Consider the following 21,980-nt stretch of genomic DNA (forward strand, 5'->3'; position numbering starts at 1 on the left):
GCAAGACATCAAACGTCAAAAAACAAATCTCAACAAAATTTCCATCACATCCGCCACATGTTTCTTCATATATTGGACAGGATCTTGGTTTTGTTGGTGCCAGCCTCACTTATGGCTTCGGGTTGCGAAACAGTGAAGGCGCGGTGTCATTGACACCGTGATGGTGGTCCAGTGGGCCCTGGCCATTCTTCAAAGGCGTGATGACTGCGATTGGTGGCGCTGAAGTTGAGATCGGTGCAGGGGCTGGCGATACAACCATCGGCATGGTGGTGAAGCTTTCATGGCTCGATGACTCGACGCTGGTAGACGTTTCCGAAATACCAGTGCGGAAGCTGGTTCTGACTGGTACAGTGCCTACATAGAGGTTAGCCATGGTCCTTTTTCAGTCAGAAAGTGATACATACCAAGGCTTTGGCTAACCGTTGAGGTGACGTTCTTCCAGTACGAGGAGATCACGGTCCCAGAGACGCGAGAAGAGATCAGTGTTCTGAAAGTCGTCTCGTTGCACGTCGTTGAAAAGGCCCCAGAGACAGTGGAGTGTGTCCTCGTCTTGTGATGATGATGCTTCGATTTTGAGTGGTGATGGCGTGTCGTCGTGGAATTGGTCAAACAGGTGGTATCTATGGAACTGGTGACGTTCGGATAGGGGAATGGCGCAGATGTGATACTACTCAAGGATGGCGTCGAGATTCCAGATGATGCACCCGGAGATGAAGTTATCACTGGCGCTGAAGATTCGGTGCCTGGAGTTGAACTGCTCGTCAACGATATGCCAGTTGACAAGATGGGGCCTGTCGTCGATTCACCAGTTGACAATGGCGGGGCTGAGCCTGTACCAGTCGTGACAGTGATCACCGTTGTTCCGCTGATGACAGTAGTTGTGGAGTTGATCAAAGGGTAAGGTGCAGTGCTTGATGGCAGGGTAGATGCAGAGCTGGAAATTCCGGTTCCAATGGTTCCCGGAGAGGAGTACGGCGCGGTCCCAGATGAGTTAAGAGGAGGGAAGCTGCTCGAGGGACCTGGAAGTGGGGGAATAGCCGTGGGCCCAGAGGTTTCTGTTGAGTTCGGGAAGGGGAATGGAATAGACGAGAGACTGTTGGTGGACACAGGCTCAGAACCACCAGTCTCAGTGACAGTTGTCCCTGATACGACAGTTGGATTGATGGGTATTGTCGAGTTTCCTGCTGGATATGGCGGAGTCGATGATCCTGAAATGCTCGATACCGAAACGGTCCCTAAGCTACCACTCTCAGTAGTGATTGTGCCCAAAGCGCTTGAGGGCCCAGACTGAACTCCAGGAATGGTTGTGTTCGGGAAGGGGTACGGAACTGAAGTCGATGGAAGGCCCGGCACAGATGTCGCTGGACCTGTCCCTGACGTGCTGCCTGTACCTGGAGGGCCCGATGACCCCGTAAGCCCAGTGAGCGAGGTTGAGTTTGAAAGAGGATACGGGGCCGAGGGTTGTGATGTTCCAGGGATGCTGGTGGTCGGAAGACCAGTTCCAGAACTGGGAATGACACTTCCTGTGACTGATGCCGAAGAGCTAGGCAAGACTCCCGTTCCAAAAGGTTCAGCTGTCGTGGTGCTGGTTGTATTCCCAAAAGGGTACGGTGCAGTGGAGGATGTGCCCGTGGACAATCCTGTACCAGAGCCAGCCGTAATTGTTGAAGTGGCATTCGTCAATGGATAAGGAGTGCTTGTCGTCGGAAGACCAGATGAAGGACTGGTACCTGTCAGACTGCCTGGGACAGTGTATGTTACATTCGGCAATGGGTACAAAGGAGTTGTGGACGAAAGGGCTGACGTCGCGCCAGTACTGCCGCTAACAGCTGAGTATGTAACATTGGGCAGTGGGGACGGTGGACTGCTCGTAGGAAGACCAGAGGAAACTCCGGTACTTCTAGTGATGCCCCCGGAAGTGGTGTTCGGTAATGGATATGGCGGGCTAACTGTTGGCAAGCCCGATGAAAAACCTGTGCCTCCAGTTCCGCTCTCCGCTGGGGTATATGTGCTATTGGGCAAGGGGTAGAGTGGAATACTCGTAGACAGACTCGATGATACGCCTGTGCCCCCGGTGGCTGTACCAATCGGTGTCATTGTGGCATTGGTCAATGGGAATGGCGGAACAGTTGTTGAAAGACTTGAAGAGGTGCTTATCCCTCCAGTGGCACTAGCAGGCCCAAAAGATGTGGTGTTCGAGAGCGGGTACGGCGCAGTGGTCGTTGGTAGGCCAGATGAGGGGACACTGCCGCCGGTTGTGACAGTTGAGTTTGGAAGCGGGTATGGAGGGCTGGTGGTTGGGAGGCCGGATGAGGGTCCTATTGAGCCAGTGCCGGCTGGGAAAGATGTGGCATTCGTCAAGGGATAGGGGGCATTCGTTGTCGGAAGCCCAGATCCACTACCTGTTCCTTCAGCTGGACCGCTAAATGGTCCTATAGTGGTTTCATTTGTGAAAGGATAGGGCGCGCTGCTACTAGGGGGAGCAGAAGAGGATCCAGTTCCCCCTGTTGGCCCTCCGGTAGGACCGCTGGTTAACCCAGTCACCGTCCCATTTGTCAAGGGATAAGGTGCGCTGCTGCTCAAAGGCGCTGATGAGATCCCTGTCCCACTACTCGAGCCACCGGTAGAACCGCCGAATGGGGTTGTAATGGTGCCATTTGGATAAGGATAAGGCGCGATGCCAGTGGAGAGAGACGTTGAAGGAGCCGTCCCAGTACCGGCAGTCCCAGTAGGAATAGGCGAAGTCACATTCGACAAAGGATATGGTGCTGTGCTAGACGGTGCAGTGAGACTGGGGCCTGTCCCTGTCACACCGGCAGTCGTGATAGCATTGGTAGTCGAGTTCGGGTAAGGATATGGTGCTGCGCTGGAAGACTCAATCACAGGAATGCTTGTTCCCCCAGTGACTCCTCCTGTCGATAAAGGCGTGGTTGTATTTCCGAATGGGTATGGAGTGCTGCTCGTGGGATAAAGAGAGGAATCCCCGGTGCCACCTGTCCCGGATGCTGGCGGCACAACCGTTCCTGTCCCTGGTAATGAACCGCTTGGCCCAGGCGCCGATGTCGTATTTGAGTACGGGTATGGAGCAGATGCCGAGCTCGATGGGATTGAACTAGTAACACCTGTCACAGTACCTGGCGACGGACCCGCAGTGCCACTGCTGGGGAATACCGGAATAGTAGAGTTTGGTAGTGGAAAAGGTGGCTGGCTAGAGGATGATGGGGACAAGGAAGAAATCCCGGTTCCCGAGGTTGAGAGTCCGGGTACTGTACCACTTGGCCCGACAGGGAACGTCGTGTTGGGGAACGGAAATGGTGCTTCGGTAGACGGCAGCGTTGAGCTTGAAACTCCAGTGCTAAACGGTCCTGATGTGCCAGTAGGTCCAGGATAAGTAGTGCCGTTGGTAGTTGGGAATGGGGCCACGACGGAAGAGCTTTCAGGCAACACACTACTGATCCCAGTGCTGAAAGAGGCTACCCCGGGAACAGAAGTTCCTCTTGAGCCTGTGGGTACCGAGCTTGAGTTGAAGGTTGGGAATGGTGGTGTGATGGAAGAGGGTCCAGTTGGAATAGAGAAGATACCCGTTCCTGAATATGTAGGCGCCGTGGACAATCCTGGTGCGCTTGTAGAACCCTGGGGAAAGCTCGTGTTTGTTGTCGGAAATGGGGGAAGACTTGAAGGAACACCCGATGAAGACCCAATCACGCCTGTTCCGGATGGTGATGGCACTATACCACTCGAATAGGCTGTCGGTCCCAAAGTGGAGCTAGCATTTGACAAGGAGAATGGAGGGCTCGCAGAAGAGTATGCTGGGTATCCTGTTCCCGTTGTGAGGACTGTTTGGCTAGAAGCTCCAGTCCCAGCTGTCGCCTCTGATGTGAAGGTAGAATTGGGCAGTGGGAAGGGTGGAAGACTCGTCGAGCTGCCGGAGGGAGAAGGAATTGTTGATCCAGATGAAGCAGTTGCCCCGGTAGATAACCCTGGCGCACCAGTGGGCTCTGCAGTGAAGCTAGAGTTGGTGAATGTGAAAGGAGGCACGGTCGAGGAACCATAACCAGACGAGGGGATGGCACCACTTGACAGTCCGGAGCCTGTCGGTGGAGTGGATGATGAATTCGACTGTGGAAAAGGAGGCAAACTGGAGGAAGGGCCAGAAGAGCTCGTTGATAAAGGACTCGATCCGCTTGAGAACCCTGATCCGGTTGGTTCAATCGTCGTGCTTGAATTTCCCAGGGGATAGGAAGGTCCTGGACTAGCTACCGAGCTGGATGAAGCCGTTGGCAGCGTTGAGAAGCCGCCCGTGCTGATACTACCTGGGGCTGTGACTGTACCAAATGGGACTGAATAATTGCCAGTAGGGAAAGGAGGGACAGAGTTCGTGACCGTGCTTCCAAATATTCCAGAACTGGTAGGGCCGATGGGACTAGTCCCAGGCGAGTTTGGGCCCGGGGACGAAGCAGATGTGTTTGTGAGCGGATATGGCACAGACGAGGTGCCAATGGCCGAAGATGCAAGACCGGACGGTGCAGTTCCGCTCGATGATGCAGTTGTGACAATTTCTGTCCCCGAGATTGAGGCTGTGATATTCGTCAACGGAATGTAAGTCTCGCTTGCGGTGCCAGACGTTGAGCCTGTTCCTGATGGTCCGCTTGTTACTCCAGTCGAATTGCTCCAAGGATATGACGCCGTTCCGCTTCCAGTCGACACGGCTGGTGCTGTTCCACTTGATGTTCCAGGTGACAGCACAGTCAGTGAACTCTCGGTCCCGGGTATCGGGTTTGTTCCCGAAGGACCGACGATGGTGGTAGAATTTGCAAATGGATAAGAAAGAGAGCTCGGGGTTGATGTTGAAAGACTTGATGGTAGACCAGAGCTCCCTGTGCCTGGGATTGTCCCTGTTGGTTTTGGCGTCGTAGTGAAGTTCCCGGTTGGGTACGGCGCACTTGATGTTAGTGAGGTGCCGTTGGGGCTCGAGACGGATGGAGTGCTTGTTCCTGGAACACCAGATGAAGTTGAGGACGGAGAAGATAAAGAGGTTGGTTGCAATGATGCTCCAGAAGAACCAGTGCCCGTAGGAAAGTAATAGCTTGATGAGCTGGAGTTTGACAATGGAAAAGGAACAGACGGCGAAAGACTGCCCGTCAAAGAAGAGATGCCTTTGGATACCGTACTTGTTTGCGCACCGCTCGTGCCGGGGATCGCAGATGGGACTGTAGTATTTCCAGTAGGATATGGGGCCGATGTTGTCGGCAACGCAGTAGGTGTGAGGGTCGAAAGCGTGTTGATAGGGGGTGTCGTCCCAGTAGGCGAGTTACCAGTACCAGGGCCGGCGACGGTTGATGTGCTATTTGGCAAAGGAAAGGGAAGCGAAGATGACAGCACCGGTGGAATTGTCGGCACACCAGGGCTACTGGAGCTCACAGGCACAGAGCCGTTAGACGACAGAGACGGCGAGCTTACAGGTAATCCAGATGATGGGGTTGCAGTTGAAGAGCCCACCCCTGACCCAGGCACAGTGCCACCAGAGCTGATAGTACTGTTTGGAAGTGGATAAGGCACCGACGATGATCCGAAGCTCGAAGCAGGCACTGAAAAACCAGAGGTCTCTGTGCCCACAAGGCTAGTCGAACCTGGCGAGGGAGATACCACGATTGGCACGCTGGAGAGCCCAGAAAAGATTCCAGTTGATGTCCCATAGCTTGATGGCGTTGGACCAGGGCCGTTACTTCCAATGCTGGTGCTGCCTCCGGATTCTGTAGAGTTTGGAAATGGAAATGGTATTGTAACACTGGTCCCAGACGCAAAAGTTGTAGGTAAGGTGCCCGGTTGCGAAGAGGTGGCGGTGCCAAATGGGATGGATCCAGTCGATGAAGTTGGAAATAGCAATGTACTACTGCTTGTGCTTGACACGGTAGACGAGGTGGCATTTCCTGGCGTGGTGAATGGATAAGCTGTGCTGGGACCAGCGGAGCCTGGAAGGCTGGAGCTCGAATTGCCGGACGGGAATGGTTGCAAAGATGAGCCAGTTGGACCAGCTGAACCAAAACTGGTACCAGATCCAGAAGGCAGTGTTGTCACTGAGACTGAAGACGAAGATGTTACAGTGGCAAATGAAGATGTTGAAGGCAATCCTCCAGACGTTGAAGTGCCAGTCACATTTGAGAAGGAAGATGAGCGTCCCGATGTTGTTGCAGGGCGAGACGTTCCAGGACCAAAGGGTGCAAATGGTTCAGAGGCGGTTGAGCTTTCACTTAAAGGCAAGGAGCTGTTGGTATAAGGATATGTCGTTGGAACGGGAACCGAAGAGGTCGAGGTCGAGAGACCTGCCGATGACGAGGATGTAGCAGTTACTGAACCCTCAACTCCCGTTGTTGAAGACGTGGTGTTATATCCGTATGGTGCAGTGCTTGTAGACGGCAAAGTTCCAGTGCTAGATTCTGGCACTGATACTGAGCTGTTTGACGATGGCAACGACGATGTTGTGACTGATGCACCACCAATTGTTGTGTTGACATAGGGAATGCTGCTGGTCAAACTGCTGAGTACTGACGAAGAAGTTCCGAGCGAAATTGTGCTGATCGAGACTGAGCCAGCCAAGGATGGCGTAAGAGTGACGGAAGAGATTTCACTCTGTGTTGTATTGGCACCTGGAACCGTAGAGCTTCCACCGGACCCAGTTGGGGCGGTTGTGGCTGTCGAGTTCCATCCTGAGGGCTGGCTTGACGAAGACGTAGGATAGCCTCCTGTTTCGCTAGTCAAAAGAGAACTTGACGATTCAACAGAGGTTGTCGACAATGAAGCGGCGGTCCCAGTGCGGCTGCTGCCAGTGCTTATTGGCGTCTCGGAAGCGGACTCGGTAGACAAGGTCGAGGTGCTCGGCGACACAATGGAGAGTGAACCTGAGATCGAAATAAATGTACCAGTCGCTGTCAGTGTCACAGTCCCGGTTGTTGTCAGCACCGCAGAAGCACTTGTTGACTGAGATTCGCTTGCGGCCGTTGTGCTACTCGACGTCTCATTAGGAGAAGTGGATGATGGTGACACCGGAGAGCTTGTGGTCGCAGCCGTCGTTGCTGTGCCCGACGTGGTCGATTCTGTACTCCCGACTATAGATGAGCTGATCAAAGTTGTTGAAGACCCGGTTGGTTCCATCGAACCACTGCTAAGACTGGATGCTGCAGTTTGTACTTCACTGGAACTAACCCCTGATGTGCTTGAAAGACTGATTGGAACAGAACTTGGACCTGAGACCGAGCTAATGACTGAAGAAACAGATGATGGCACGGAAGAAGTCCCGGAACTGCTGCCGGTAGAGATCCCTGCCGATGCTGAGCCTGTGCTCGATGTTGGGCCACCGGAAGAAGCAGAAGGACTCTCACTCGAAGGCCCGGTTGAATATCCAGACAATGTACTGGTCAAAGCACTAGACGACACAGAGCTAGTAATCGAGACAGGTGTTGACGATTCAGGTGGAAGCGACCCTGTCACCGAAAAGGAGCCGAGAGAAGGCGTAACACTCGGAGAGGATGATGCGCTGGCTGATGTCTCCGAACTTGTCGTAAACGTAGGGGTGCCCTCCGTAGATGTGGAAGACACGCCCGAGGTAGTCGATGTCATAGGGTAAGGAGATGTGCTCTCGGAAGATTCCGTGCTGGACGTCGAAAACGTATACCCCCCAGTCGAGCTTGGAGTGGTGAAAGTGTACTCATTTGACGATGTCGTCTTCTCCGGCTCATTCGAACCAGTGGTGTCATAAGGGTTTCCTATATGTCCATCAAAGGTCAGTAAGCTATTCACAGCAGCACACGATCCATGATCGCACAACAAAACAAAAACGCAGAACTTACCAGGCGTAGTGTAGCCATACCCCCCACTGGTAGTTGAAACAGGTGGCGGAGGGGGCCCATATCCCAGTGGCTCCTCATCATCACCATCATCCCCATCAACCCCATCATCTCCATCATCCCCATCATCCCCATCATCGACACCGTCACCATCATCATCACCACCATCATCCGTCCATTCACCATCATCATCGCCATCCTCATCGTCGCCATCATCTCCACCACCATCCCCACCATTCCCACCATCCTCTCCTGGATCTTGCCTAGGCACCAAACGCTCATAGCTCACATGTGATATTCCCACCTCGGGAACAGCAGGGAGTCCAACTGCCCGTCTGAAACGTGACCACAGACCGCCATCCTCACGAGCCAATGTGAGAGGCGTCGAATTGAGAATGGTAATGACCGAAGCAAGGCCAACAACCACGGCTGAAGCCTTCATCCTTGTGAGGAAGCAAGACTGTCGGGGGCCTGATACTCGGCGGTATGTGGTTGATGAAAGTTGACCCCTACAAGAAACAGCTCGTGAGAGAAGCTATACTTGTTCGGGGCAGGCTGGATGCACGAGAGGGTCTGGTGTCTATCCTTGATTGGTACGGCAAAGCAAAGCATGCGGCAAAGTCATGAACTATGTCATAGCAAAGAATAAAAGGGTATGGCAGAACAAAGTTTGAGATTCGATTCTTCGAAGATCTGTTGACCTAGCGGTGCTGGCAAAGATTCAAGAATGAACGACGTGTTCGGGGTATGCTCCTCTGCCCCTATCGATGGTGATGATGTGGGAGGGGGTGAATGATACCTAGGCAAGCCCCAGCGAGGAACGATCAGAAGGCCGCCGAAATGATACGAGAAGACAAAAGCCGGCTGGAACGTGGAGTAGGAGGCAATGGGGGGAAGGAGCGGGTGAGGGAAGCGGGAGACGGCGGACCCGCGAAATGAGGAACAACGACAGATATAGCAGGAACACCCCTGAGATCAGCGAGACTCGAGAGAAAATCTCCGACATTCTGCCTGCCACCTCATATCTATCAGGGTGTCTGAACTGAAGTGGAAGGGGCGATGGAACCTGGAGCGGGACAAGTTCCTCAACGTCGCCCGAGAATGGCGTCAGGTTAGGTAGTAGCACATGGAACGAGAGATATCGGTCTTGTCTGGGGCGGGAAAGGGCGAAGAGGACGAGGGGCTCCGCTCTTGGGAACCGTCGAGTCCCCGGCCTCCCGATGTTCCGTCCTTCTGCTCAGGATGGAAGGAGCATGCCTGTGCTGCCTGGAACAGCTTGGATGGGACTGGAGAGAAGGAAGTATGCATGTCCAATGTGTTAGCATCAGATGTGGACACATGCTGGAGATAATGCAATACCTCCCTAACGGCAGAGACTCGAAATGAAGTCTTCTCATGCCCCCCTGCTCTGGATCTTTGTCTAACACTCGGTTTCGGCCTGGAGCGACAGAGAATCCATCTGAAATCGGCCTGACTTACTTCTTGGGTGACTCTGGAGAATCCATGTCCTCTGTGATGATGGTGATGGCGGTGGCCTTTCACTCTCCTCAAAGCGGTGAGGAGGGTTTGGATGAGACGGGAACAGCGAGTGGATGGCTGAGCGGGTGCACCTTGGGCAGCCCCGCCCAGGATTCTGTTTGCTCCTGCGCAGAGTAAGGCAAGTGAACGCAACTGTTGGCAAGATGGCACACAGAGAAGAGGGAGAAACCGTAGCTGATTGGGAACACCCGCCCATTGTGGGAGCTGCCGCTGTCAGGCCTTCCCGATCCCCGACGTCTTGTTTTCTTTTCTCTAATGCTTGTTTGGGTGGGAGGTTCGCTCTGTCAGCCACGCCTTGCCTGTCTTGAAATCACATGGCAGCTTCAGTCAGTTGATTGATGCTGGGGTTGCTGATTATCCCGGTGACCGGTAATCCTAGCTCTGGTCCATAATATCGGTTGTTTCTGCCTGTTTTCTCCAAGGGAGTCTGTTCATCCCAAAAAGCCCACAACCATGAAGTGAAACTTGTTCACCCCGGATGGAGAGAGAGAGAGAGAGAGAGAGAGAGAGAGAGAGAGAGAGAGAGAGAGACATGTTCCCCGGTCGGATACGGTTCCTTCCAGAGGTATGTGCCCCGTCGACGTAACGTCTTTGTTCCGCCTCGTCTGGTATCATGTGTGGTAACAATCAGCTCTGTCAATATTGAGGGGTGGCAGGCTTATGGAACATCATATCAGTCTTTTCAAGCCTTTGGATGAGTACCAAGGGACTTCCCGAGTTGCTCAGGCCGGGAGCTGGTGACATCGGTGAAAGAACTGAAGCTGCCCCGGTGCTGTAGCTCCTGACAGAGCTTGTCAGCTAAGATAAGAGGTGCCGAAGAAGTACTACAGGTATCTGTTGTCGTGCTTGCATCACGCCAGAGCTTGTCGATGGTTACTTGACAGGGATCGCTATATGCAAGCTGCCGTACAACTAGATTGCTTGTTCCTGGTGTTGGGTTGCACTTTGTTTCGCGGTGCCTGAATTCTCAATGTGTGCTGAGATGGCAGCATATCTCACAAGTGCTGTGTATTGCTGTGTCATGGAAAAGGCCATCAATTATCCGAGTGTCGCCGTGGGATGTGTGCAATTCTGCATTGTAGTCGTTGGAAACCTCAATTGCTCATTACTACGGCCTCAATTACCGAATGTAGGTCCACACTGTGGCCTATTCTTCTGGCTCGTTTTTTGTCTTTAATTGTGTTCACCTGGATGTCCTGAAGCCCAGCCTACAAGACAGCATGTGCAAAACAACGTTCAATTAAAAGACAGAGCATCCTTCTTTGAAAACCTGCAGGCAAAATGCCGGAGAACGCCTTCCGTAATGCAAACTAAGACGAATTAAGAACCATCAAATCCATGCCCTTGAGCTCCTTGACCACCTCAACCCTGTGAGAAGAAATCCCACGCAAGCTTGGATACCATGAAACAATGTTGGAACTTCCAGCGCCGATAAAGCTTCGCCATTTCCGAGCGTCGAAAGGGTGGCACGGCATGCTGCGCTGTCAAAATGTCGTGCTCCACCGTCTATCGATGCTGCTCCCCTAAATGCCGCCCTCACCTTCACATGGGTTTCTCTGTATCATGCTGAAAGGAACACCGTTGGGACTGTGTGACCGGGCCCTGGTCGATCAGGTAATCTCGGCCCTTTGCACGAGTCCAGATCTCACTCCACTTTCTTGGCCGCCTCCCGGAGTTCGGGGGCTGTGGCCTTGGTCATCTCGGTATCCTTGCCCTCGATATCAGCGGCCCAGAGAGCAGCGCCAACTAGATAAGATGTCAGCAATAAACATTAGGTTTCCATTTCCAAGAGACCTACCTGTGTTGGTGAACGAGAAGACGATGGAGGCCACCGGAACCATCTCGAGAAGGGTGGCAGCAGTTCCGAAACTGGTAACGTCAGTCATGGTTAGCCAAACCAAAGCCTCAAATTGTGCGTGGTACGTCAGAGTGTCGCAGGTGGATAGTTTAGCCGACATGTGCGCTCTCGAAGCGATTTGTGCTTCATGAATCCAAGACTTTCGGAGGCGTCTGGGAAGAGATATAAACTCACCCAGTGTAGGGGCCCTTATGCTTTGAGAGCCACTCAGACTTTCTGGATGCAGACCATCCCTTGAGTTGGAAGTACTAGAAGCCATGTAAGCGAGAGTTAGGTATGTGGGTAAGAGATGTTTCCACTAACCCGATCATGAACAGAGTTGCCACGAGCGCGGCCGCGGATAATGATGAAGGCCACTGTTCCAACAATCGGAATAAAGTTGAGAGGCAAGTACATGAAGTATCGAACCAGCTCCTTAACGCTGAATTTGCTGAATGGTTTCTTCAGTGCCTTGCCCAGTTTCTGAATAGCGTCTCCCCGAGAGTTAACCTCTCTGCCATTTGCAACGATCTCTGTCTTGTTTTTCGCGATCAGTGTACCGTCGAATGTGTCCAGAAGCGCGTCCTGGAGCAGCAAGCTTTTCGAGAGGATCGAGACAACGGCTGCGCTCTCGTTGAGGACAAGAAGGATAGTTGTGAGCACAGCGAGAGGCCCGTTCACGAAGACCATGATGGCCAACTGAGGGAGATATGTGAAGAAGAACATGGGTCCAATGACTGAAGCATAGAGCCCGAGGTAAGGTACCAGCTTCGAAGCCAGGGGCTTCCACAGCTCGCGATGGGACATGAAGTAGAAAATCCCCTTGATGGGATACAAGTAAGACCGGCTTCTGGCAGCATCGTTCAGAAGGGCCTTGTATTTGTCGATGTCCTCTTTCGCGACCTCCTGGGCCTGTTCAACAAGTCGGTTGGGCATCTTGTCTGGGTCGTGTCGGATGTTGTGGTTATCCTTATCGTTATCGCGACTTATCGAGGTTGATGATGTCTGGAGGGGAGTCGTGTAGGTGCTTTTTAAAGAGTTGTTTGGGAAGAAATTTAAGGTATGGGACTCGGGGTGGTCGTGATCTCTGTCAACATTTTGAGGAAAAGCAGAAGCAATTGTTAGAGACAAGAAATCACCTTTGTAGCCAACAAAAGCTGAGCTGCAAGCTCCTGTTGTGGTTCGGGTGACTGCCATGTATGTCGTCATTGGTTTTCCATGACGTTCTTGGCAGCTTGTTCCTTCAACGGTCAGCTCCACACTTGGCACCTTCCTGTCGGGAATGGGGACCCACATTTGCCCCCAACCCCGGTGCGTTTCCTCCTGAGGTGGCCCAAGCGTTCCATGGGGACCAGATGAGTCGATCACTGCATTGAAGACGACGAGTGTAAACCTCAAGCATAACATGACGATGCAAAGAGAAAACATTATGAATCATTTCCCTCTACCGTGCTTTCCCTTCGCCATGCCTCCAGGTGTCCTCCACCCCATCCAAGAGAACTCTCGCCAAATACAGATTTCAACCAACACCCAGTCCAAGTTGTCCTCCCTAGCGTCTAGTATAATACAGAACCCATGTATCGGTAGTAGTAAACGTCCCTAACTGCTGAGTTGTCCAGCGTAGAATTGAAAAATATGCTTTTCGTTTTATGTGCGAATGTGTGATTACAACAAATATCGAAGAAACGGCTTACCGCCCGGGTTTGTCGTGGGGTTGATGCAGCTGAAGCAGCTGGCACAGCCAAGATGCTACATTCGCGATCATGTTGTCGGCCTAGGAGTACAAGGCCTCAATGAAGTAGATGAAGCCGAATACCAGAAACGCGATGGCGCCTCCAACAGTAACTTTGTGTGATGTGTTAGCCAAGAGTCACGTATGGGACGAATATTTGGGGACGCAACTTACCAACTTTGAGACTGACCTTGCCGGCAATGGCTCTGCCTCCAATGACTGCAACACCAGTGCAGCAGGCATGGCCCAAGACGGCACCCAAAGTCACCCACCAATAATCCTGACCAGCCGCCATCGCAATGGTAGCAATTTGACTGCGGTCACCCCACTCTCCAAGGAAAGTCATGACAAAGGTCTGCACCCACGCAGGGCTCAGGAGCAGCGAAAAGAGATTGCTCAAGCCAGATACAAATCCACCGAGAGCGTTACGACCAGACCGGTTGCGGCTCTCGGGCGAACTCGAAGGGCTGCGAGGAGGAGTGGGGAAGCGAGACTTGGATCGGGACTTGCGAGTGCCAAGGCCCATTTCCAGAGCATACGGTGAAACACTTGATCTTCTACGACCGTGCTTTCTGGCCTCCTGCTCTTTTTCTGCCAACTCTTGTTCGACCTCCTGCATCTCGGCGGAAACACCCTCGTCCGGGCTCATAGCAAGACCTTCACGCAGCAGTCGGACACCGAAGACGGTGAAGAGCGCAGCGGCGAGGAAATGCGTCAGACGCTCCGAGATTAGGGCAGGCACGGCGTGACCCAACATGGCCGAGAGGACAGTCATGGCAACCAAGGCGCTGAGAGCGGCCGTGAAGACCACCATCCGGTCATGCTTCATCGCCATCAAGGCAGCAACAAGGAACGTCTTGTCACCAATTTCAGAGAAGAGAATCATGGTGAGAGACAGGACAAACGAGTGGAAAGGTCGAATAAGGCCTTCAGCTTCATCGTCTCTGGAGCCCGAACTCTGGCCCTTGCTCCCCTTGGTGATGTCCAGATGGTCGATGTTGGCGGCTGAATCAGGCAAAGGAAGGGATTTGTCGTGGGTCTTTTCGGGAAGGTCTGCCGGTTTCTAAATCACTGTTAGCAATCACGTGGATATTGACCAGGTTATACTGAAAACCAACCTCGAGACCGGAGACATCCTCTGACGTTTTATCTCTGCCCTCGCCATCTCCAGCTGCGGCCAGGATCTTCTCCTGGTCAGCGTGTGGAAGGGGAGGTGCTTCCTTTGGTGCCTGGGGCTTGTTTTCAACCTTTTCGCCAGTCTGCTCTTTGAGCTTCCGCTCCTTGTCCTTCTCGCTCACGCCGCCCTCCAATCCCGTGGTGCCCTTCTTGGGCTCCGATCGATTCTTGTCATCCATGACTCCGTCGTTGCTGTCCGGGATCTTCTTTCCGTCAATGATTGTAGGATCGGTCGGCCGGTCTTTCAGGACAGGCAACTCGGAGGATTCGGATGCGCTGTCGAGCTCGACGAAGGGACCGGCATGGGGCCTCCCGTCCTTGCCGTCAATCGGCGCATCCTTGGTACCATACTTTTTGACGGCTGCTGGTGTGTCGATGATGGGGTCTGATCTGTAGGAGTCGGCGGCAACCGAGTCCCTATCCAGCTGTCGTTCGGCGAGAACAGCGGTTGCGGCAAGGGACTGTAGGAGCAGGAGAAGGAGTGGCGATTGCTTATGACGCAGCTTCATCGTGGGCTAAAGACGTGACAGCAAGGGAATGCTAGTTCTATTTTGTATGTCGTGGTGTGACTGCCAACGTTCTACTGTGATCGCAACGAAGGAAGGCCGAAAACCGTTATGCCGTGGCTTTTGTCGTATGGCGCAAATCGGGGGCCTACGTGCTGCAGGTAAGGTCGGGAAACCGTGTCGATGCCGCCGCGTGTTGCAGTTGTTGCGATTATGATTATGTTGTCTTCTGCTGAAAAAGGTATACACAAGGGATTGTCAGAAGAGAAAGAGAACGAGCTGCGGGTTAGAAGCCAGCAGCAAACACGAGAACGGTTGTACTGTAGAGATGGAAAAGTTGAGGCGAGGTTGTTGGAATGCTGGCCTGCGCGGATCCTTGCCAGGGGGTTTTCTGGGGATGAATTTCTTAGCGGGCTGCACGGGAAAGGGTGTTTCACCGCACAGCCACTCGAATCTAGATTCTCTACCACTCAGGGGGGCTCAACAGCATAGAGGGTAACATTTGGGTGGGAAATGTCCATATCTGAATTACGTGATCAGATCATTGGTCGAGACAGCGTCGTCAGTGTAAGCGTAGGTATACCAGCCACGGGGGTCCCTACTTGTCTGCTATCTTTGCAGCCTGGTCAACTATTGACTTTTCCAGGCCAGTTGGCTATGTTTTGAGATCTGGGCTACTTAGTATCTGCATAGACTATGATCTTGGAGCTTCTTTTGAAACATTTTAAGAGAGGTTTTGCTCAGGCAGATTTGCAAGACTTGTTGTGTTCAGTCCATGACATGCTTTCAGGTTTCAGCCACGGAGCAAAAGCAGCTTCTAACCCTAACCCTTAAAGCAACATGCCAGGCGGTGACCATGGATCCGCTTCTGACTCTTCAAATTTCGTGATTTCATTTTGTAGGTGTAAAAGCTGTTCTCTAAACTCTTTGACTCGCAGCAGAAACTTACACCCCCAAAGCGACTTTCCCACCCAGCTGCAAGACCATTTTCTCACCCAACCTTCCACCACAACAATGTATGGTCCGTGCGGCGACCGAGCCCACCAACCTCGAAGCTCGTGCCTTTAACAAGTCCGTGCGTTAAGGAGATCACGTGAAACATTGGATCGAGTAGCCCAACTGAGAGCCAAGGCCTTTTTGGCCAGCAGCATTGGCAGCGCGCCAACACGACTTTTGTCACCAACGCGTGGGATTTCACAACAACCTCACGACTTCGTTCTTGGTAACCCTAACCCCAACCCTTCTCTATTGCACAGTTTTACTGACTGTCATCAAAGCCACGATTGCAGAGAAACAGCAATTGTCATCAGTCCAAAACATGTCTGGACGTGGCAGAGGTCGCGGCAGAGGTGGCGCTGGCACCGACACAGGTGCAGGTCGCGCCCGGCGTTCGACTCGACAGGCCGCCGTACAGCAGCAAGAACAAAGTGAGCCCACCCCAAGCATCAACACCCAGTCTCCTGCTCAGCAGAGCAACCAAGCCATTCCGTCTCAGGATGGGCTCATGGGACCCCCCCCGCCTCCGGGCATTAAGAATGTCCAAGGTCCAAGCGTGTACCAGTTCTCACGAAGAGGCGCTCCCCGAAGTGAACGCGGCGGAAGTCTGGCAAGCCTCAACAGCGTTGCTGTCAGTGACTCTGTGTACACAGCAATGACATCCCAGGCGGATCATCTGAGTGAGTTGGCCAGCTTGCCCGGTTCTCCCATTGTCGAAGGCGCCGACCTCGATTTGAACTTCATATTTCCTAGTTTGTTCTTATTGTTTTAGATTGGGTTTGAGGAGCTGGTTGCTGACAATGTTCTAGACACTACCGGACTCCCAGGTGCTGCTCCGGGAACCCCCATACGCCCAATTAATGTGCCAGTTCGAGCCACAAGTGTCCCGTTTTCTGTGAAGTACGAGACCCCTGGCAAGCGGGCGCGTCAAACTGTGTTCATGACCCGCAGATTACGCGACCTCAAAAACACAAGCGTCGAGTTCTTTGAGCATCTCTGCACTGATCAAGACAATGAGGGATGGGAGGAAGCCCATGAGCAGATCCGCTTTATCTATGATGCTTTCCGGAGGGTTTACGTTGGTAAGAACAGCGAGCCTACCATCGATCCCTCCTTTGTTCTTGAAGCCATGGGGCACCACGAAGGCACTCCAGCATGGTACGAGGCTTACCGGACTGTTTACCTCGCCAATCTCGCCGCGCTTCTTCAAGACATCCAGACAACGGAGCAGCAGGATTACTTGCCTCTCCTTCAGTCCTGGGAGGATGACTTCCCCAAGTTTTACATACCAAAGGACCAGGACATTGCGGGTGTTTCTGAGATGGTGATCGATATTCGGACGCAGCTCTCAATCTTCACCCTCAAGAAGTTCCGACAAGATGGCTCCATCGACTTTCATCCATACGAAAAGATTGCCAAGATTTGGAGCGGCGAGGATGTTTCGGCCAGCAAAGTGGAAGCTGCCTTGGGAGGAAACCAGGATGAGCTTCAACTGAAACCTGTTGACCCTGAAGACCCCGACTCAGCGCTGCACAGCGAGAGAGCGTGGACGCGGCTCAGATCGCTGTGCGAGCACTTTCTCAATCAACATTTGACGCCTGGTACCGAAGACGCTTTCGACCAAGCACTCAACCAACTTCAGTCCACTTATGACTTCTCTGAGTTTGTCAAACATCTCCGCGCGTTGGTCGAGGACAGCTTCCTCCGTACCAAGGAGGCTTTGGATGCTGCGGAACTCCCTCTGCCTGGCCAGTCATCCGATGCGAGTAGGATTGATTCGCAGATTCAAACCCAACTGGAAGCCGAAATGGCTCAAGATCCTGCTTCGTCATACAACGTCGGCTACCCTTCCTCATTGCCGACTTACCCAAGGATCCCCTATCCGGAGTTTAGCCAAGAGTCGAGCCCTGGATTCAGTGATCAGGTGCCGCGAAGCGGTTTCCAGAACGGAGCTATCTACGCTCAGTCTGCCGCACAGGTGACGACGACAACCGGCGGTAGGAAGAAACGCGGGGCAGCTGCTGCGGATGCCAGCGGTGACCAGGAGAATACTCAGCCGAAGAAGCGTGCTAGACGCAAGAAGAATGCCGATGCAGAGTCCGACCCGTCTGCCAACGGCCAAGTCGTTCCTGTCCAGCCGGCAGCTCCCATTCAGTACCCCCCTCTCCCCGGTACTCAGCTAGAGCCCGATTTTGATGCTCTCACTCAGCGATCCAAGGAGATATCGGCTGCCAATCGGAAGGCCAGAGAGCCGCAAGTGCGCTCTGCCTGGGTGCGGAATGATGTTCGGGAGTTGGTCAAGGCTGTTCATACATACGGCTGCAAGTGGAGTGTTATCGAGAAGCAAATCAAGGAGGGAAATATTCATTTCGAGCGTCCTCGGGATCAGCAGGCCCTTCGTGACAAGGCGCGCTTGCTCAAGCAAGATTTCCTCAAGTAAGCCAGCCTGTCATGGTGATCAGCACAATGCCTTGCCACAGATTACTAACTTTCATTTCTCTCCAGGGTCGATGGCGTTCTCCCCAAGGGCTTTGATCTCGTCGTGCTGGGGAAGAAAGAGAGAGAAGCCGTCAAAGCTTGCGGCAAGAACCCCGACCGCAAAGAATCTGATCTCGATGCCAACGGCCATCCAATCAACACGGAATTTGGCGATTCCGTCACCGCCGCGGCCCATGCGGCACCTGTTGCGCAGATGGACGCGCTTCCTCCTCCCCCGCCCCACGATCCCCAACTTCTCCAAGGTGCTGTGCATGGCGTGCAGGGCAACGATATCGGTATGGATGTCAGCCAAGATGGCATGCAAGATAATGGGTTTTCCGAGCACGGTAAATCCGAAGCTGACCCGGTACACGACCCGGCGATGGATGCCTCTGCCGAAGCTCAGCCTGTGATCTCGGACCTGCAGCCACTTACAACTGTCTAGGACGCAGATTCTATAGCACAGTGGGCGTCGAACATTGGTGAGCCCAACTAGGGTCGACTTATCCCCTCCATGACCGGTGGTCTGCCGCCAATCCTCTGGTTATAACTACTATGAAGGTTTTTTTTTTTTTTTTTTTGGTTTTTTTTAAAGTTTTTTACATGGGAACCGTTGGGCGAGAAAAGATGTTGAATAACGTTAATGGGCACCATCGGTAGTATCTCCGTCAACTTTATGCGGACTGGAGAGGCAGCGAGTATCATTGTTTGTTAAAGTTTGTACCATCAAGGAAGCCAAAAATTGGGTGGGAAAACTTGGGGTTTGATAGTTTAGCTAGGAGTTACAGTGTTTGTGGGGCTTCTTGTCGGAATAACAGTAGTCAACATGGCTATTTGTACAACTGTACTCGGTACTGCATCGTGACATGCTGGCCACCTACGGTTCCCTAATCTACAAGTTCAATGCTCTGTTTGATGTCGTCGAAAGGGGCGTGCACGTGACCCCACAATTCGCAACATGGCAGCTGGGGGGCTGGTCTGTGCGTCTCATTGTCACCCCCTGGGCTGTGGGGGCGGTTCGGTGGCCGCTGAATGGCGCGGGCATTGGCCAGCAAGCCATCCATGAATTGGCAACGTCGCGAGTTGGATTTCGAACTGCTGAGCCCGACTTCCACACAGCTCTACCAGCGCAAACCGTCTCGTTCTGCCCACCATGAGCTACGGGAAGAAGGACGAGGATGCCGATACTGGTCTGGTCAAGATTGACCGGACCCAGGTTTTCCAAGAAGGTAGGAATCAACCGCTGCCGTTGTGTTGTGCAGTGGCCATCAGCTAATTACGAACTGGCGGTCCGCAGCTCGACTGTTCAACAGCTCCCCCATCCAACCGCGAAGATGCCGCATTCTCTTGACCAAGATCGGCCTGCTCCTCTACACGGGCGAGAAGTTCCCTACCACGGAAGCAACCACTCTTTTTTTCGGCATCTCGAAGCTCTTCCAGAACAAAGATGCCAGTCTGCGCCAGATGGTCCACCTCATCATCAAGGAGCTCGCCAGCTCCGCCGAGGACATCATCATGGTCACGAGCACCATCATGAAGGATACTGGAGGCAGTACGGATGCCATCTATCGCCCAAATGCCATCAGAGCGCTCTGCCGCATTATTGATGTACGAGCTGCGGCGTCCAAGTGTCTCTGCCCAGCTGGCTAACACTCCTAACCAAACAGGCTACCACTGTCCAGTCCATCGAGCGAGTCCTCAAAACTGCCATCGTCGACAAGAACCCCACCGTTTCCTCTGCCGCTCTCGTTTCGTCGTACCACCTCCTCCCCATCGCCAGAGAAGTCGTCAAGAGATGGCAAAGCGAGACCCAGGAGGCGGCTGCTAGCACCAAGTCGTCCGGTGGCTTCTCGCTCGGCTTCTCTTCGTCTTCAGCCAACCTTCCCGTGAACAACTCCACGATGACCCAGTACCACGCTATCGGTCTGTTGTACCAGATGAGGATGCACGACAGGATGGCATTGGTGAAGATGGTGCAGCAGTTCGGTGCGGCCGGCGCTGTGAAGAACCCCGCCGCCATCGTCATGCTCGTCCGTCTTGCCGCCCAGCTGGCCGAGGAGGATGCCCAGCTCAGGAGGCCGATGATGCAGCTGCTGGATGGCTGGCTCAGACATAAGAGCGAGATGGTCAACTTCGAGGCGGCTAAGGCTATCTGCGACATGCGGGATGTCACCGACGCCGAGGTTTCGCAGGCCGTCCACGTCCTCCAGCTCTTCCTCACCTCTCCTCGCGCTGTCACCAAGTTTGCGGCTCTTCGTATTCTGCACAACATCGCCTCGTTCAAGCCCAATGTTGTCAACGTCTGCAACCCCGACATCGAGCTCCTCATCTCCAACAGCAACCGTTCCATTGCTACTTTCGCCATCACCACCCTGCTCAAGACCGGCAACGAGGCTAGTGTGGATCGTCTCATGAAGCAAATCTCCGGCTTCATGTCTGAGATCACGGATGAGTTCAAGATTACCATCGTGGAGGCCATCCGCACGCTTTGCCTCAAGTTCCCTAGCAAGCAGGCCGGCATGCTCCAGTTCCTCAGCGGCGTCCTGCGCGATGAGGGTGGCTATGAGTTCAAGCGCGCCGTGGTGGAGAGCATGTTTGACCTGATCAAGTTTGTCCCCGAATCAAAGGAGGAGGCTCTCGCCCATCTGTGCGAATTCATCGAGGACTGTGAGTTTACCAAGCTTGCTGTTCGCATCCTGCATCTCCTTGGTGTGGAAGGCCCCAAGACCTCGCAGCCTACCAAGTACATCCGGTACATCTACAACCGTGTTGTGCTTGAAAACGCCCTTGTTCGCGCCGCCGCCGTCACCGCGTTGGCCAAGTTCGGTGTTGGCCAGAAGGACCCCGAGGTCAAGCGCAGTGTGGACGTTTTGCTCACCCGCTGCTTGGACGATGTGGATGATGAGGTCCGTGATCGTGCTGCGCTCAACCTCAGCCTGATGCACGAGGAGGATGAGTTGGCGACGAGGTTCGTCAAGAACGACAGCATGTTCTCTCTTCCATACTTTGAGCACCAGCTCGTCATGTACGTCACATCTGATGACAAGTCTGTGTTTGACGACTCTTTCGACGTCTCCAAGATCCCAATTGTCACCCGGGAGCAGGCCGATGCGGAGGACAGGACGAAGAAGCTCACGGCCACCACACCATCGCTCAAGCCACCAAAGACCGGCCCCACCAAGGCTGCTCCCTCGGCGGCCGACGCCGCGGCTTCTGCCACGGCTACCGCGCAAAAGTATGCCCAGGAGCTTTTGGCCATCCCAGAGCTCAAGGAGTTTGGTGCCGTGCTCAAATCCTCGCCTGTCGTGGAGCTCACGGAGGCCGAGACCGAGTACGTCGTCAGCGTGGTCAAGCACATCTTCAAGGAGCACATTGTGCTGCAGTATGAGGTCAAGAACACGCTTCCCGACACCGTACTAGAAAATGTCTCCGTTGTGGCTACTCCTTCGGACGAGGAAGAGCTGCAAGAGGTGTTTATCATTCAGGCTGAGAAACTGGCTACGGATGAGCCAGGCAAGATCTATGTTGCGTTCCAGAAGGTGAACGGCGAAGGGGCTCTTCCCATCGCCACCTTCAGCAACGTTCTCAAGTTCACCAGCAAGGAGATTGATCCCACTACTAGCGAGCCAGAGGAGACTGGGTATGATGACGAGTACGAAGTTTCCGAGTTTGACTTGTCGGGTGCCGATTATGTGGTGCCGGCGTTTGCTAGCAACTTTGCGCACATCTGGGAGCAGGTGGGCGCGCAAGGGGACGAGGCTGAGGAGACGCTGCAGCTGAGTGGGATGAAGAGCATAGCGGGTATGTTTTTTTCCCCCACTTTTACTACGATATCGTTGGTTTGCTAACATGTTTTTTTACGAACTCGTCAT

At 53.5% G+C, this 21,980-nt stretch overlaps 6 protein-coding genes across 6 annotated transcripts in view; 3 read left to right on the plus strand and 3 right to left on the minus strand.

Moving 5' to 3' along the window:
* Window positions 1-354: 354 nt before the first annotated feature.
* PODANS_1_20280 (uncharacterized protein) lies at window positions 355-8,286 on the minus strand (the record flags this gene model as incomplete). Its single annotated transcript, XM_001907457.1, has 1 exon — window positions 355-8,286. One exon carries the CDS (start codon window positions 8,284-8,286, stop codon window positions 355-357), a length of 7,932 nt encoding a protein of 2,643 aa, XP_001907492.1.
* Window positions 8,287-11,028: 2,742 nt separating this feature from the next.
* PODANS_1_20290 (uncharacterized protein) lies at window positions 11,029-12,156 on the minus strand (the record flags this gene model as incomplete). The annotated part of the gene is made up of 4 exons (XM_001907458.1): window positions 11,029-11,129; window positions 11,182-11,252; window positions 11,416-11,489; window positions 11,545-12,156. 4 exons carry the CDS (start codon window positions 12,154-12,156, stop codon window positions 11,029-11,031), a joined length of 858 nt encoding a protein of 285 aa, XP_001907493.1.
* An 838-nt stretch (window positions 12,157-12,994) lies between these two features.
* Window positions 12,995-14,637, minus strand: PODANS_1_20300 (uncharacterized protein; the record flags this gene model as incomplete). The annotated part of the gene is made up of 3 exons (XM_001907459.1): window positions 12,995-13,065; window positions 13,127-14,015; window positions 14,071-14,637. The coding sequence occupies 3 exons, from the start codon at window positions 14,635-14,637 to the stop codon at window positions 12,995-12,997; spliced, it is 1,527 nt and encodes a 508-aa protein (XP_001907494.1).
* A 1,315-nt stretch (window positions 14,638-15,952) lies between these two features.
* On the plus strand, window positions 15,953-16,402 carry PODANS_1_20310 (uncharacterized protein; the record flags this gene model as incomplete). Its single annotated transcript, XM_001907460.1, has 1 exon — window positions 15,953-16,402. The coding sequence occupies one exon, from the start codon at window positions 15,953-15,955 to the stop codon at window positions 16,400-16,402; it is 450 nt and encodes a 149-aa protein (XP_001907495.1).
* A 168-nt stretch (window positions 16,403-16,570) lies between these two features.
* On the plus strand, window positions 16,571-18,553 carry PODANS_1_20320 (uncharacterized protein; the record flags this gene model as incomplete). Its single annotated transcript, XM_001907461.1, has 2 exons — window positions 16,571-18,066; window positions 18,136-18,553. 2 exons carry the CDS (start codon window positions 16,571-16,573, stop codon window positions 18,551-18,553), a joined length of 1,914 nt encoding a protein of 637 aa, XP_001907496.1.
* Window positions 18,554-19,261: 708 nt separating this feature from the next.
* The window catches only part of PODANS_1_20330 (uncharacterized protein), a gene marked incomplete at both ends in the record, with an annotated part of 3,064 nt that continues 345 nt past the window's right edge, over window positions 19,262-21,980 (plus strand). The window contains 3 exons of the mRNA XM_001907462.1: window positions 19,262-19,337; window positions 19,406-19,716; window positions 19,776-21,953. Coding sequence (XP_001907497.1) covers window positions 19,262-19,337; window positions 19,406-19,716; window positions 19,776-21,953 — 2,565 coding nt within the window. The remainder of the gene's footprint in view (window positions 19,338-19,405; window positions 19,717-19,775; window positions 21,954-21,980) is intronic.

Source organism: Podospora anserina, chromosome 1 (genome assembly GCF_000226545.1).
Source record: "Podospora anserina S mat+ genomic DNA chromosome 1, supercontig 4".
NCBI lineage: Eukaryota > Fungi > Ascomycota > Sordariomycetes > Sordariales > Podosporaceae > Podospora > Podospora anserina.